Source organism: Tachyglossus aculeatus, chromosome 19, assembly GCF_015852505.1.
Source record: "Tachyglossus aculeatus isolate mTacAcu1 chromosome 19, mTacAcu1.pri, whole genome shotgun sequence".
Lineage (NCBI taxonomy): Eukaryota > Metazoa > Chordata > Mammalia > Monotremata > Tachyglossidae > Tachyglossus > Tachyglossus aculeatus.
This window is the reverse complement of record NC_052084.1, coordinates 17,900,508-17,915,356: the sequence shown is the minus strand read 5'-3', so window position 1 is coordinate 17,915,356 and position 14,849 is coordinate 17,900,508. Positions and strand designations below refer to the sequence as shown.

At 49.7% G+C, this 14,849-nt stretch overlaps 1 protein-coding gene across 1 annotated transcript in view; it reads left to right on the top strand.

Moving 5' to 3' along the window:
• The window catches only part of KCNK17 (potassium two pore domain channel subfamily K member 17), a 28,791-nt gene extending 14,417 nt beyond the window's left edge, over positions 1 to 14,374 (top strand). Inside the window, exons 3-5 of the mRNA XM_038761469.1 lie at positions 2,240 to 2,409; positions 8,012 to 8,186; positions 14,112 to 14,374. Coding sequence (XP_038617397.1) covers positions 2,240 to 2,409; positions 8,012 to 8,186; positions 14,112 to 14,374 — 608 coding nt within the window. The remainder of the gene's footprint in view (positions 1 to 2,239; positions 2,410 to 8,011; positions 8,187 to 14,111) is intronic.
• Positions 14,375 to 14,849: the final 475 nt, after the last annotated feature.

Sequence of the window (14,849 nt, the reverse complement as noted above, 5' to 3'; positions counted from 1 at the left end):
TCCAAACCAAAAACCGTAGTGAGGGGCAGATTTTCGGATGCCTCGTGACTCGAGTCCAACAGTGACAGCAGCCAAAGTGACCGTCGCAGCTGCAATCGATCATGTTTATTGAGTGTTTACTATGTGCAGAGCACTGTACTAAGGCTTGGGAGAGTCCAACACAACACACCAACACAGCCTCTCCATCTAGGGAGCCTTGCTTGTGTCCTTCCTTCCACATTAGAACAAGGCAGGATGGGATTAAGGCCCCGGGATGACCTGAAGGGCCTTGGTAGAGGTGACCAGACAACCAGCGTGGAAAAGTTGTGCTGAAGGAAGAAAGGGGAGGAGAAAGATGAGGGGGAAATGATACCCATTATGAGATGGCAGGAAACTGAATGAACAACTTTAACAGCATGAAAAGGTCATAGGAAGCGATTGATGAAATTCATCCGCCCTTCCCATCACCCTGTTCAAAGTGCTCATTTTAAAATCATTGCCTTTCTGGGCCATCTCCCGATTCCCATCCGTGTATTCATTCATTTATTCAATCATATTTATCGAACGCTTACTGTGTGCAGAACATTGTACTGAGCGCTTGGGAGGGTACAGTGCAACAACAGACACACACATTCCCTGCCCACAATGAGCTCACAGTCTAGAGGGGGAGAAAGGCATTAATATAAATAAATAGATAAAGAAATTACAGATATATATATATGTGCTGTGGGGATGGGAGGGAGGATAAATGAAGAAGCAAGTAAGAGCGACACAGAAGGGAATGGGTGATGAGGAGAGAAGGGATTAGTCAGGGAAGGCTTCTTGGAGGAGATGGGCCTTCAATAAGGCTTTGAAGTGGGGGAGAGCAATTATCTGTCTGATATGAGGAGGGAGGGTGGTTCAGGACAGAGGTAGGAGGCGGGCAAGAAGTCAACGGCGAGATAGATGAGACCAAGGTACAGTGAGAAGATTAGCATTAGAGGAACGAAGTGGGTTGTATTCTTTCCCGGCGCTTAGTCCAGTGTTCTCCACCTAGTAAATGCTTAATAAATACTGCAACTGCCACTTCATGACCGTGTCCTTCTTTCCCGTGGTCACCTGTCACAGTGCCTTTCAACCTCGCAATCAGGAAGTCCTTTCTTATGTCTAGCCTCAATCCCACCTGCTGCAGTCTGAGTGCACCTGCTCTTTTACGTTCCTCAGAAGAGGTGGAGAGGTGTGGTTGATGTTCCTTCCGGAGGCAGGCTTCCTTTCCCAAGCCTTTTGGCTTTCCCTTGGGTACTAAGGAACGTGAAGCAGAGCAGCAGCGTGGCTCAGTGGAAAGAGCAAGGGCTTTGGAGTCAGAGGTCATGGGTTCAAACGCCGGCTCCGCCAATTGTCAGCTGTGTGACTTTGGGCAAGTCACTTCACTTCTCTGGGCCTCAGTTACCTCATCTGTCAAATGGGGATGAAGACCGTGGGACAACCTGATCACCTTGTAACCTCCCCAGCGCTTAGAACAGTGCTTTGCACATAGTAAGCGCTCAATAAATGTCATTATTATTATTACTAAGCTGCAGGCAGACCTCTAGACTGTGAGCTCGTTGTGGGCAGGGAATGTGTCTGTTTATTGTTGTATTCTCCCATGTACTTAGTACAGTGCTCTGCGCACAGTAAGTGCTCAATAAATACGAATAACTGATGTCTTCTTCTCTGGCCCGTAAGCTCATTATAGGCAGAGAAAGCGACTGCCAGAAGACCTTCCCAGACTGAGCCCCCTCCTTCCTCTCCCCCTACTCCCGCTCCGCATCCCCCCCCGCCTTACCTCCTTCCCCTCCCCACATCACCTGGATATATGTATATATGTTTGTACATATTTATTACTCTATTTATTTTACTTGTACATATTTATTCTATTTATTTTATTTGGTTTATATGTTTTGTTTTGTTGTCTGTCTCCCCCTTCTAGACTGTGAGCCTGCTGTTGGGTAGGGACCGTCTCTATATGGTGCCAACTTGTACTTCCCAAGCGCTTAGTACAGTGCTCTGCACACAGTAAGCGCTCAATAAATACAATTGAATGAATGAATAACTGCTAATTCGGTTGCACTGTACTTTCCTAAGTGCTTAGTACAGTGTTCTGCACATAGTAAGCGCTCGATAAATTAAATATTATTGATTGCTTTATTGATTGGAGGTCCTCAGGCTCCTGAATGCCTGGGTCCTGTCCTGTCCCCTCCCCCCTACCCCCCCAACCTCCCCAACCCTCCTCTTTCTCCAGGCTACGGGAATCTGAGCCCCAACATGGCCAATACCCGCCTCTTCTGCATCTTCTTCGCCTTCCTGGGCATCCCCCTGCACCTGATCCTGCTCAACCATCTGGGCTGGCTCATGCTAGCTGGGGTGCAACAGTCTGCCCAGGGACTCAACAGGCACTGGAGGCTGGGCCAGGTAAGCAGCGGGAGGCTGAGGAGAGAGGAAGTTGTGCAGAAATGCCCTGGGCATGTTACTCCCCTCCTCAAAAATCTCCAGTGGCCACCAATCAACCTACGCATCAGGCAGAAACTCCTCACCCTGGGCTTCAAGACTCTCCATCCCCTCGCCCCCTCCCACCTCACCTCCCTTGTCTCCTTCTCCAGCCCAGCCCGCACCCTCCGCTCCTCTGCCTCTAATTTCCTCACCGTCCCTCGTTCTCGCCTGTCCCGCCGTCGACCCCCGGCCCCCGTCCTCCCCCTGGCCTGGAATGCCCTCCATCTGCCCATCCGCCAAGCTAACTCTCTTCCTCCCTTCAAGGCCCTACTGAGAGCTCACCTCCTCCAGGAGGCCTTCCCAGACTGAGCCCCCTTCTTCCTCTCCCCCTCCTCATCCCCCCCCGCCCTACCTCCTTCCCCTCCCCACAGCACCTGTATATATGTTTGTACAGATTTATTACTCTATTTTACTTGTACATATTTACTATTCTATTTATTTTACTTAACATGTTATGTTTTGTTGTCTGTCTCCCCCTTCTAGACTGTTAGCCTGCTGTTGGGTAGGGACCGTCTGTATATGTTGCCAACTTGTACTTCCCAAGCGCTTAGTACAGTGCTCTGCACACAGTAAGCACTCAATAAATACGATTGAATGAATTAATTAATGAAGTTGGGGGAGGGTGACAGAAACAGCTGAGGGGACGGGGGTCTGCTGATCTGCAAGGAGCAGCATAGCCTAGTGGATAGAGCCCGGGCCTGGGAATCAAAAGGACCTGGGTTCTAATCCTGCCTAAGTGGCTCTGCCACTTGTCTGTTGTGGAACCTTGGACAAGTCACTTCTCCATTCATTCATTCAATCGTATTTATTGAGCGCTTACTGTGTGCAGAGCACTGTACTAAGCGCTTGGGAAGTACAAGTTGGCAACATATAGAGACGGTCCCTGCCCAACAGTGGGCTCACAGTCTAGAAGGGGGAGACAGATAACAAAACGAAACATATTAACAAAATAAAATAAAGAGAATAAATATGTACAAATAAAATAAATAATTAAATAAAGTAATAAATACGTATAAACATATATACATATATACAGGTGCTGTGGGGAGGGGAAGGAGGTAAGGCGGGGGGATGGGGAGGAGGAGGAGAGGAAGGAGGGGGCTCGGTCTGGGAAGGCCTCCTGGAGGAGATGAGCTCTCAGTAGGGCTTTGAGTCTCTGTGCCTCAGTTCCCTCATCTTTAAAATGGGGATCAAGACTGTGAGTCCCATGTGGACCTGATTAACTTGCATGGGCTCCAGCGCTTAGAACTGGACTTGACACATAGTAAGCACTTAACAACTGCCATTATTATTATCTGCTGCGGGACCTTGGATAAATCACTTCACTTCTCTGGGCCTCAGTTATCTCATCTGTAAAATGGAGATTAAGACTTTGAGCCCATGTGGAACATGGACTGCGCCCAACCTGATTAAGTGGTATCTGCCCCAGCAGTTAGAACAGTGTCTGGCACATAGTAAGCACTTACCAAATGCTATTTAAGAAAAAAAATGTGGGGGGAAGGTGGACTGACTCCCCAACCTGGTGAACAAGGGCTGTACTGACAGCTGCTTCTAGAGCCGGTGTTGACACCTGTCTACTTATTTTGCTTTGTTGTCTGTCTCCCCCTTCTAGACTGTGAGCCCGTAGTTGGGTAGGGACTGTGTTGCTAAATTGTACTTTCCAAGCGTTTAGTACAGTGCTCTGCACACAGTAAGTGCTCAATAAATACGATTGAATGAATGAAACTGACCGGGACCCCCGCCTGCCTGGGAAAACCTGGAATGCCATGCAAAACCCCAAGTTCTAACAATACTAATGGTGATATTTGGCAAACACTTCCTGTGTGCTAAGCACTGGGGTAAGCAGTGTGGCTTAGTGGATAAAGCCTGGTCCTGAGAATCAGAAGGACCTGGGTTCTACTCCTAGCCCCTCCACTTGTCTGCTGTGTGACTTTGGGTGAGTCACTTCACTTCTCTGGGCCTCAGTTTCCTCAGCTATAAAATGGTAATTAAGACTAAGGCCCAAATGGGACAGGGACTGTGTCCAACCCAATTTGCTTGTATCCACCCCAGCGCTTAGTACCACGCCTGGCACATAGTAAGAGCTTAACAAATGCCACAGTTATCACTAGGGGTAGACAAAACTTAATAAAGTCAAATCCCGGCTCTGCCAATTGTCAGCTGTGTGACTCTGGGCAAGTCACTTGACTTCTCTGTGCCTGTTACCTCATCTGTAAAATGGGCATCAAGACTGTGAGCCCCCCGTGGGACAACCTGATCACCTTGTAACCTCCCCAGCGCTTAGGACACTGCTTTGCACATAGTAAGCGTTTAATAAATGCCATCATTATTATTATTAAAGTCAAACATAGTCCCTGTCCCATACGGGGCTTAATAAAGTTAGTCTCAGAGAGGAGGGAGAACAGTCATTTGTTTCCTATTTTACAAATGAGGGAACTGAGGCCCAGAGAAATGAAGCGACTTGCTCAAGGTCACACAGAATTGACAGGTGGAGCCGGGATTAGAACCCAGGTCCTCTGACTTCCAGTAGCGTGCTCTTTCCATTAGTCAATGCCACTTCACTCCCCTCTCCCTGCCTCTCCCAGACCCTAGATCACCCTCACCCATATCAGGGAGAAGCAGCAGTTTCAATTCAATCGTATTAGTTCAGTGGTACTTATTAAGCACTTACTGTGTGCAGTACTAAGTGCTTGGGAGAGTACAGACACATTCCCTGCCCACAACGAGTTTCCAACTCGGCCTCTTTCCAGCCCTTCAGGGTCACGCTTTTCCAACCCTCCTTCCTCTCCCCAAGGTTTAAGAGTTGACCCTAGCCTCTAAATAAGCCTCCTCATGCCCCAACACCCCATCTTGCCTCTGACCACCCGGATATCTCCTCTTCAGGGTGGAGCAGTAGATTGGATGCCAAAGTTGCCAAGATGTTACCCAGTCAGAACAATTTTTCCATCCTCCCCAACCTCCCCTGACCTATTCGATACCTGTGCCAACAGGGGCTGACAACCACTGGACAAGAAATATATCTGTTGTTGCACGTACTCTCCCAAGCGCTTAGAATAGTGTTCTGCACCCAGTAAGCGCTCAATTAATACAATTGAATGATCGAATGAACTAGCAGAATTGTCAGGCTGGGGCAGGAGAGTAGGCAGACCAGTCTTCTGGGGGAGAGAGAGTTAAAGAAAGAGGCCCACCCTGTCCCTCTCCACCTTCAGGGCCCGTACTGAGTCCAGGAAATTGTCTAATTTCATTGTAGCTCTGCTCAGTAGAATCTCAATCGACCCCTCTGTGTCCCTCTGCAGTTGCATTTCGGAGAGAGGAAATGGGCAGACAGGGAGCCTCGGGCTGTTGGAGCTCAAATAAGACCATTTCAGCCATTCCTTGCAGACCGGCCCTTCTCCCCAGTCCAGGCCAAACTCCTGGTCTAAAAGAGCCCCCGGACATTTATTCTCAGAGGGGTCAAAGAGGCTCTGTGCTGTTATTTATTTATTTTATTTTGTTGGTATGTTTGGTTTTGTTCTCTATCTCCCCCTTTTAGACTGTGAGCCCACTGTTGGGTAGGGACTGTCTCTATATGTTGCCAACTTGGACTTCCCAAGCACTTAGTACAGTGCTCTGCACACAGTAAGTGCTCAATAAATATGATTGATTGATTTTTTTCCCCCCACCACCCCAGCTAGTGGCTCTCAGAACCCCTTCCAGCAACACCCACTCTTCCTCCTGCCGTCCTACTTGCTTGACCTCAGAGAGGCCCCGGTTTGCCCTGCAGCGAGCCCCCTCAGCATCCTTCCCACACCCACTCTTCCTCCTGTCCTCCTGCCCACTTGACCTTAGAGATTCCCAGCATGACCTGAAGCAAGCCCCCTCAGCATCCTTCCCACCCAGGCACATTAATAATAATAATAATAATAATAATAATAATAATAATAATGTTGGCATTTATTAAGTGCTTACTGTGTGCAAAGCACTGTTCTAAGCACTGGGGAGGTAACAAGGTGATCAGGTTGTTCCACAGGGGGTTCACGGTCTTCATCCCCATTTTACAGATGAGGGAACTGAGGCCAGAGAAGAAGAATAATAATGATGGCATTTATTAAGCGCTTCCTGTGTGCAAGCACTGTTCTAAGCACTGGGGAGGTTACAAGGTGATCAGATTGTCCCACGGGGGTGCTCACAGTCTTAATCCCCATTTAACAGATGAGGGAACTGAGGCACAGAGAAGTGAAGTGGCTGGCCCAAAGTCACACAGCTGACAATTGGCAGAGTGGGGATTTGAACCCATGACCTCTGACTCCAAAGCCCAGGCTCTTTCCACTGAGCCACGCATTGAAGTCGTTCAGGCTGGCATTCTGGGGGCTTACTCCTCCCCTCTCTGACAGTGCCACCTCACTCCTCCTTGAGAGGCAGGACAGAGGACACCTGCCAACCATTTACTTGTCCATTTGTTTCATTAATCGATTCACTTAGTTAATAAAGAACCATGGAATTCAACTAATTTGCCAGAGCTGGGAAGGCGGCAAGGTGGGGAGAGGGCCCATTGTAAGGTGCCTGCCCATTCTCACCCCCCCACACACACACCTGGACACACGTCCACACCCCAAAACACCTTGACACCCACCCTGTCTGCTCACCCTGCCCACCCACACAGCACTCTGACACACAGACACACGCTTACACAGATCCCCGCAACCACAAACACCCAGGCGCACACCCTGACCTCCATCCCATTCATTCATTCATTCAATCATATTTATTGAGCGCTTATTTTGTGCAGAGCACTGTACTAAGCGCTTGGGAAGTACAAGTTAGCAACATATAGAGACGGTCCCTACCCAACAGCGGGCTCACAGCCTAGAAAGGGGCTCACAGGCTAGAAGGGACTCTCTAATCTCAATTCAGAAGTGGCTTGGTCTAGTGGATAGAGCAGAGGGGTCTGGGAATCCGAAGGACCTGGGCTCTCCACTTGTCTGCTGTGTGACCCTGGGCAAGTTGCTTTGCTTCTCTGGACCTCAGTTCCCTCATCTATACAATGGGGATAAAGACCGTGAGCCCCATGGGGGACAGGGACTGGGTTCAACCTGATTAGCTTGTATGTACCCCAGTGCTTAGTAATAATAATGATGATGGTGTTTGTTAAGCGCTTATTATGTGCAAAGCACACCCCCTGCTCACTCACACCCCCCAACACACACCACTCTGACACACACTGTGCCCACATACTCACACAGACTCCCCCAAACACACACCCTGTCCACCCCACAAAAAACATGCCCTTTACACGCACCCTGCTCACTCACACCCCAACATGTACCACTCTGGTGTGTACTCTAGCCGCACACTCACACAGACCTTTCCCCAACCACACACACCATTCGTATACACACCCAAACACAGGTATGTGTAGGAATGGTGCTTGTGGTTGCCCAACACCTTACACACACACAAACAAACACACCCAACACCCCCTCAACCCCCACCATACACACACACGAGCAGGATGCCAAGCCCCCCCATCGTTTCCTCTTTCCAGGACCCAAGATTGACCAAGCGCCTGGCTCAGTCCTGCGCCTTGCTGAGCGGCTTTCTGTTCTTCTTCCTGCTGCCCCCTCTGCTCTTCTGTCACATGGAAGGCTGGAGCTACGAGGAAGGGTTTTACTTCTCCTTCATCACCCTGAGCACCATCGGCTTTGGCGACTACATCGTTGGTGAGTGACGGAGAGGGCCATGAAAGAAGCAGCCGCCAGCTCCAGAGAGCAGGCATCGGGGGGAGGAAGGTTCTCCTCAATCCTCCTCCCTCACGTTCAGACAAACTGTCCTAACCTCACAGTTTAGGAGATTTCACAACCGCCCTCCCTCACCTGCTCCCAAAATTTCCCGTATTTCATCCTCACCTGTTCTGCTCTGGCTGTGGTCTCAGGGGAAGTGGAGCAGAGAGCCTAGGTGTCTCGAGGTTTGACTGTAAGCTCACTGAGGGCAGGGGATGGGTCTGTTTATTGTTATATTGTACTCTCCCAAGTGCTTAGTAAAGTGTTTTGCACACAGTAAGCGTTCAATAAATACTGACTGATTGACTAGCTGGCTAACCCTGTAGCCTAACTGATCAATTGGGCTTATTGAGTGCTTAATTTGTATGCATATATAGCTTTAATTCTATTTGTTCTGACAATTTTGACACCTGCCTACATGTTTTGTTGTCTGTCTCCCCCTTCTAGACTGTGAGCCCGTTGTTGGTTAGGGACCATCTCTATTTGTTGCCGACTTGTACTTCCCAAGCGCGTAGTACAGTGCTCTGCACACAGTAAGCGCTCAATAAATATGAATGAAAGTGAATACTGTGTGCAGAGCAGTGTACTAAGTACTTGGGAGAGAGCAGTGCAACAAGAAACAGATTCATTCCCTGCCCCCAGTGAGCTTACAATCTAGAGGGGGAGACAGACATTAATATAAATAAGTAAATTATGGATATGTATGTAAGTGCTGTGGGGCTGGGAGGGGGAGATGAATGAAGGGAGCTAGTCAAGGTGATGCAGAAGGGAAAGGGAGAAGAGGAAAGGAGGGCTTAAGTCAGGGAAGGCCTCTTGGAGGAGATGTGCCTTCAGTAAGGCTTTGAAGGAGGGGAGAGTAATTTTGTCTGTTACATCTGAAGAGGGAGGGTGTTGCATGCAGGAAGTGGGCCAGAAGCCCATCTGTCATCCCCAGGGGCTTTCACAATCCTGTCTAGGTTTTCCATGCCTTGCGGGGAGGGAGAAGGGGGACAGAACAGACTCCTGGACTGTGATAAGGGACTGCTGCCTGGGAGGCTGATGGAAGGTGTATCTTCTATCACCTCAGATAGTAATAATGGCTGTTTTTGGCTGAGCACTTACTACATGCCAAGCACTGTACTAAGCACTGGGGTAGATCAATCAATCAATCAATTGTGTTTATTGAGCATTTACTGTGTGCAGAGCACTGTACTAAGCACTTGGGAAGTACAAGTTGGCAACATATAGAGACAGTCCCTACCCAACAGTGGGCTCACAGTCTAGAAGGGGGAGACAGAGAACAAAACCAAACATATTAACAAAATAAAATAAATAGAATAGATATGTACAAGTAAAATAAATAAATAGAGTAATAAATATGTACAAACATATATACATATATACAGGTGCTATGGGGAAGGGAAGGAGGGGAGATGAGGGGGATGTAGAGGGGGACGAGGGGGAGAGGAAGGAAGGGGCTCAGTCTGGGAAGGCCTCCTGGAGAAGGTGAGCTCTCAGTAGGGCCTTGAAGGGAGGAAGAGAGCTAGCTTGGCGGATGGGCACAGGGAGGGCATTCCAGGCCCGGGGGATGACGTGGGCCGGGGGTCGATGGCGGGACAGGCGAGAACGAGGTACGGTGAGGAGATTAGCGGCGGAGGAGCGGAGGGTGCGGGCTGGGCAGTAGGAGAGAAGGGAGGTGAGGTAGGAGGGGGCGAGGTGATGGACAGCCTTGAAGCCGAGGGTGAGGAGTTTCTGCCTGATGCGCAGATTGATTGGTAGCCACTGGAGATTTTTGAGGAGGGGAGTAACATGCCCAGAGCGTTTCTGGACAAAGACGATCCGGGCAGTGGCATGAAGTATGGATTGAAGTGGGGAGAGACACGAGGATGGGAGATCAGAGAGAAGGCTAATGCAGTAGACTAGACGGGATAGGATGAGAGCTTGAACGAGCAGGGTAGCGGTTTGGATGGAGAGGAGAGGGCGGATCTTGGCAATGTTGCGGAGCTGAGACCGGCAGGTTTTGGTGAAGGCTTGGATGTGAGGGGTGAACGAGAGAGCGGAGTCGAGGATGACACCAAGTTTGCAGGCTTGTGAGACGGGAAGGATGGTAGTGCCATCAACAGTGATGGGAAAGTCAGGGAGAGGGCAGGGTTTGGGAGGGAAGACAAGGAGTTCAGTCTTGGACATGTTGAGTTTTTGGTGGCAGGCAGACATCCAGATGGAGATGTCCTGAAGGCACGAGGAGATGGAGCCTGGAGGGAGGGGGAGAGAGCAGGGGCAGAGGTTTGGGTGTCATCAGCGTAGAGATGCAAGATAACCAGGTAGGACACAGTCCCTGTTCCACATAGGGCTCACGGTCTCAGGCAGGGCTGGGGGGGAGATCAGGTATTGCATCCCCATTTTACAGAGGAGAAAACTGAGAACGACTCTTTTCCCTGTGGGCAGGGAATGACTTGCCCTGGGTCACACAGCAGGTGAGTGGTGCAGCCAGGATTAGAACCCAGGCCTTCTGACACCCAGGATTATACTGTTTGTAGAATGGGTGAGCCAAAGGACCACACAGAAGCTTGGAAGAGGGAGGAAAGGAAGTCAGAATGTGTACCCGGCACTTTACCTCACCATTTTTTCATGGTATTTGTTAAGCACTTCCTATGTGCCAGACACCATACTAAGCTCTGGGTGGTTACGAGCTAATCAGATTGGACACAGACGCTGTCCCACATGGGGCTCACAGTCTTAATTCCATTATCAGAAGAGGAAACAGAAGTACAGAGAAGTTAAGTGATTTGTCCAAAGTCACGGAGTGGACAAGTGGTGGAGCAAGGATTAGAATCCAGGTCCTTCTGACTCCCCATCCTGAGCTCTGTCCACTAGGCCAAGACCCTGAGAAAGACAGATAACTGGACAAGAAATAAAGGCACCTTGTGGCCATTCCCATCCTACAAAGACTTGTTTTTAGCCACATTTTCTTGACGGAGTCAGAGTGTTTCTCCCCTTTTTCCAGAAGGAGAAACTGAGGCACAGACCAGAAGGAAGCTGAATCCTCATTCATCCCCCTCTACCCGGTGAGCCCCTGCTCCCCTCAGCCCCATCATGGCATAATGGATAGAGCCCAGGCCTGGGTGTCAGAAGGTTGTGTGTTCTAATCCTGCTCCATCACTTGTCTACTGTGTGACCTTGGGCAAGTCACTCCACTTCTCTGGATCTCAGTTACGTCATCTGCAAAATGGGGAATGAGACTATGGGCCCCACGTGAGACAAGGACGGTGACCAACCCGATTTGCTTGTATCCACCCCAGCACTTAGTACAGTGCCTGGCACAGAGTAAAGCGCTTAACAAATACCACGGTTATTTACCTGGGCACCCGAGGCCTCTATCCCACTAGACTCAACCAGAGACCGAGGCTGGTTTGGGGGTGAACTCGGCCCCTGTTCTCTTACCCCACCCACCTCTGCGACTTCCAATTGCATTTTCAGGCCAGCGGGGCCCTGAACCAGCTGCCTGCCACTTGTGATTTCTGCTGAAAAATAAAATAAAAAGGGAAGAAAGGTACCGTTCCCTCCACCCCACGCTCCGGGGAGAGCGCGAGACCCAAGCTGTGCCGAGGCGGGGAGCAATCCCCGGTGGTCTCCAGCTGGAAGCCGTGATTCTGTTTGGGGCTCAGGGCCGGAGACCGTAAACTAATAACCCCTAATCCCATCCCCGGCCCAGAAAGCCGCTCTGGGTTTCAAAGAGGACAGATCGGATTTGGGCTGCAGGGGTTGTGTTCCCTTTAGTTTTTGCGGAGACTTAGGGCTCCCAGGTGCTTTTGGAGTTACCGCCTGGATAATCACCCTCTATGAGACGGCGCTGAGATCAACTGGGGCCCAAAACCCATCATGGAAGGGCAGTTCAGTGGTGTTTGCTTGAGGGTGAGTGAGTCTGAGATGCCTCCTGGGTATCCATCAGTAGAAAAATCTTCAAAATAATTGGCAGCTTGCTCTCCCTCTCTTTTTTTTTTATGGTGTTTGTTAAGTTTTTGTTGTGGGTGTTTGGATGGTATTTGTTAAGCACTTGCTGTGCTTAAGCACAGGGGCAGATATAAACCAGTCAGGTTGGACACCGTCCCCGTCCCACATGGGGCTTAATCCCCATTTTACAGATGAGACACAGAGAAGTGCAGTGACTTGCCCAAGGTTACACAGCAGACAAGTGGCAGATCCAGGATTAGAACCCAGGTCCTTTTGACTCCATTTCTATGTAGGGGGCACTGTACTAAGCACTGAGGTAGATACAAGGTCATCAGATTGGACACAGGCCATGTCCCTCATGGGGTTCACAGTCTTAATCCCTATTTTACAGATGAGGTAACTGAGGCACAGAGAAGTGAAGTGACTTGTCCAAGGTCACACAGCATACAGGTGGCAGAGCGGGGATTAGAACCCAGGTCCTCTGACTCTCGGGGCCAGGCTCTTCCCACTAGGCCACGTTGCTTCCCTCAGCCCTCCTCCTTTTTGTCAAAGCCAAGAGGCTGGGGAACCCCAACATTTTTTTAGCGCTGTCATCTTGCTCATCACACTGCCAACTCACGCCACCCTCTTAGAAGATTTTCTCTGCCGTCTACTCCAGCACATGCAGATAAGCTTAGAACAGTGCTCCAGCGCTTAGAGCAGTGCTTTGCACATAGTAAGCGCTTCATAAATGCCATTATTATTATTATTATAAGCTTCTGACATACCTGGGTTCTAATCCCGGTTCTGCCACTTGTCCTCTGCGTGACTGTGGGCAAGTCATTTCACTTGTCTGGGCCTCTGTTCCCTCATCTGTAAAATGGGGATTGAGGTTGTAAGTTCCATGTGGAACATGGACTGAATCCAACCTGACAATTGTGTATCTACCCCCACACTTAGTACAGTACCTGGCACATAGTAAGCACTTAACAAATTGTCTCATCTTACACTGTCGAGTTTTCTCCGACCCATAGCGACGCCACGGACACATCTCTCCCAGAACACCCCGCTCTCCATCTGCAACCATTCTGGTTGTGTCTCCATAGAGTTTTCTTGGTAAAAATACAGAAGCGGTTTACCACTGCCTCCTTCCACGCAATAAACTCGAGTCTCCACGCTCGGCTCTCTCCCAAACCACTGCTGCCCAGCATGGGTGAGTTTGAATGAAGTGACTGAACGAATGAATGAATGAACAGTGCTTTGCACATAGTAAGTGCTTAATAAATGCCATTATTATTATTATTATTATATCTGTCATTTATCTATTTATATTAACGTCTCTCTCCCCCCCTAGAGCCAGGGAACGTGTCCATCAATTCTGTTATATTGTATTCTCCCAAGCCTTTAGTACAGTGCTCTGCACACAGTAAACACTCAATGAATATGATCGATTGATTGATCTTTCCCCTGCCAGGTTAGCAGCAGGTACCATGACCTATGATCCCGCTCCAGAATAATGCCCAGGAGAGCTTCCTGCCTATGACCCTCACCTGGGGATGGTTGTACATATTTATTACTCTATTTATTTACTTATTTATTTATTTTACTTGTACATTTCTATCCTATTTATTTTATTTTGTTGGTATGTTTGGTTCTGTTCTCTGTCTCCCCCTTTTAGACTGTGAGCCCACTGTTGGGTAGGGACTGTCTCTATGTGTTGCCAATTTGTACTTCCCAAGCGCTTAGTACAGTGCTCTGCACATAGTAAGTGCTCAATAAATACGATTGATTGATTGATTGATTGACTGGGGATGAGACCCGCTACTAGCCCTCCGGGAGGCCCCTAAGCCTCCTTCTCTTTAAATCAGAGAGACAGTTCTCCGAGAAGCCCTCATTCCCATGTCAAAGGTCGAAAGGGGCAGCAGTCGTGTCATCCTGGGCTTTCTCTTCTTGCAGGGATGAACCCGGAGCGAGAATACCCCATCTGGTATAAGAATGTGGTGTCTCTCTGGATCCTCTTCGGCATGGCCTGGCTGTCGTTGGTCATCAATCTCTGCATTCACCGGCTGGCCGGCTCGGGGGCTTCCTGCTTGACCTGTGGCGGGAGGCGGGGCCCGAGGAGGGGCAAGATGGGGCTGACCGAGCCCCCCGGGTCCAGTGTCTCCCACAGAGTCTCACAGACGCCGGAGGCCGAGGCGAGCAGAGAGGAGAAGTGTTGAGCAGGTGGGAAGAGGAAGAGAAAGTCGGCCAAGTCAACGGAAAGGCAAGCAGGACTCCCCTGGCTTGATCCTCATTCATTCGTTCATTCAGATGTATTTATTGAGCGCTTACTGTGTGCAGAGCACTGTACTTAGTGCTTGGAAAAGTATGAAATCACAACCGATACATTCCCTGACCACATGAGCTTACAGTCATTTTGAGGGGGAGGTCTCTCTGCCGGCCCCCCTCTTATGGGGCCGGGGGGGGTGATCGAGAGACCCCTCCCCAACACCCGCCCTCCCTCCCTCCTCTATCCCCACTCTCTCCACTTTCTCTGTTGACCCAGGGAAAGAGTCCAGTCAGGAGGCCTGGGTTCTGATCCTTGTTTGGCCTGGTGAATGTGCCCGCTTGCCCGCCTATTCACTCTATTTCCCCTCTGTGTGCCCCAGCAGGAACGTGACTGGCGGAAGCAATTCATTCATTCATTCAGTTGTA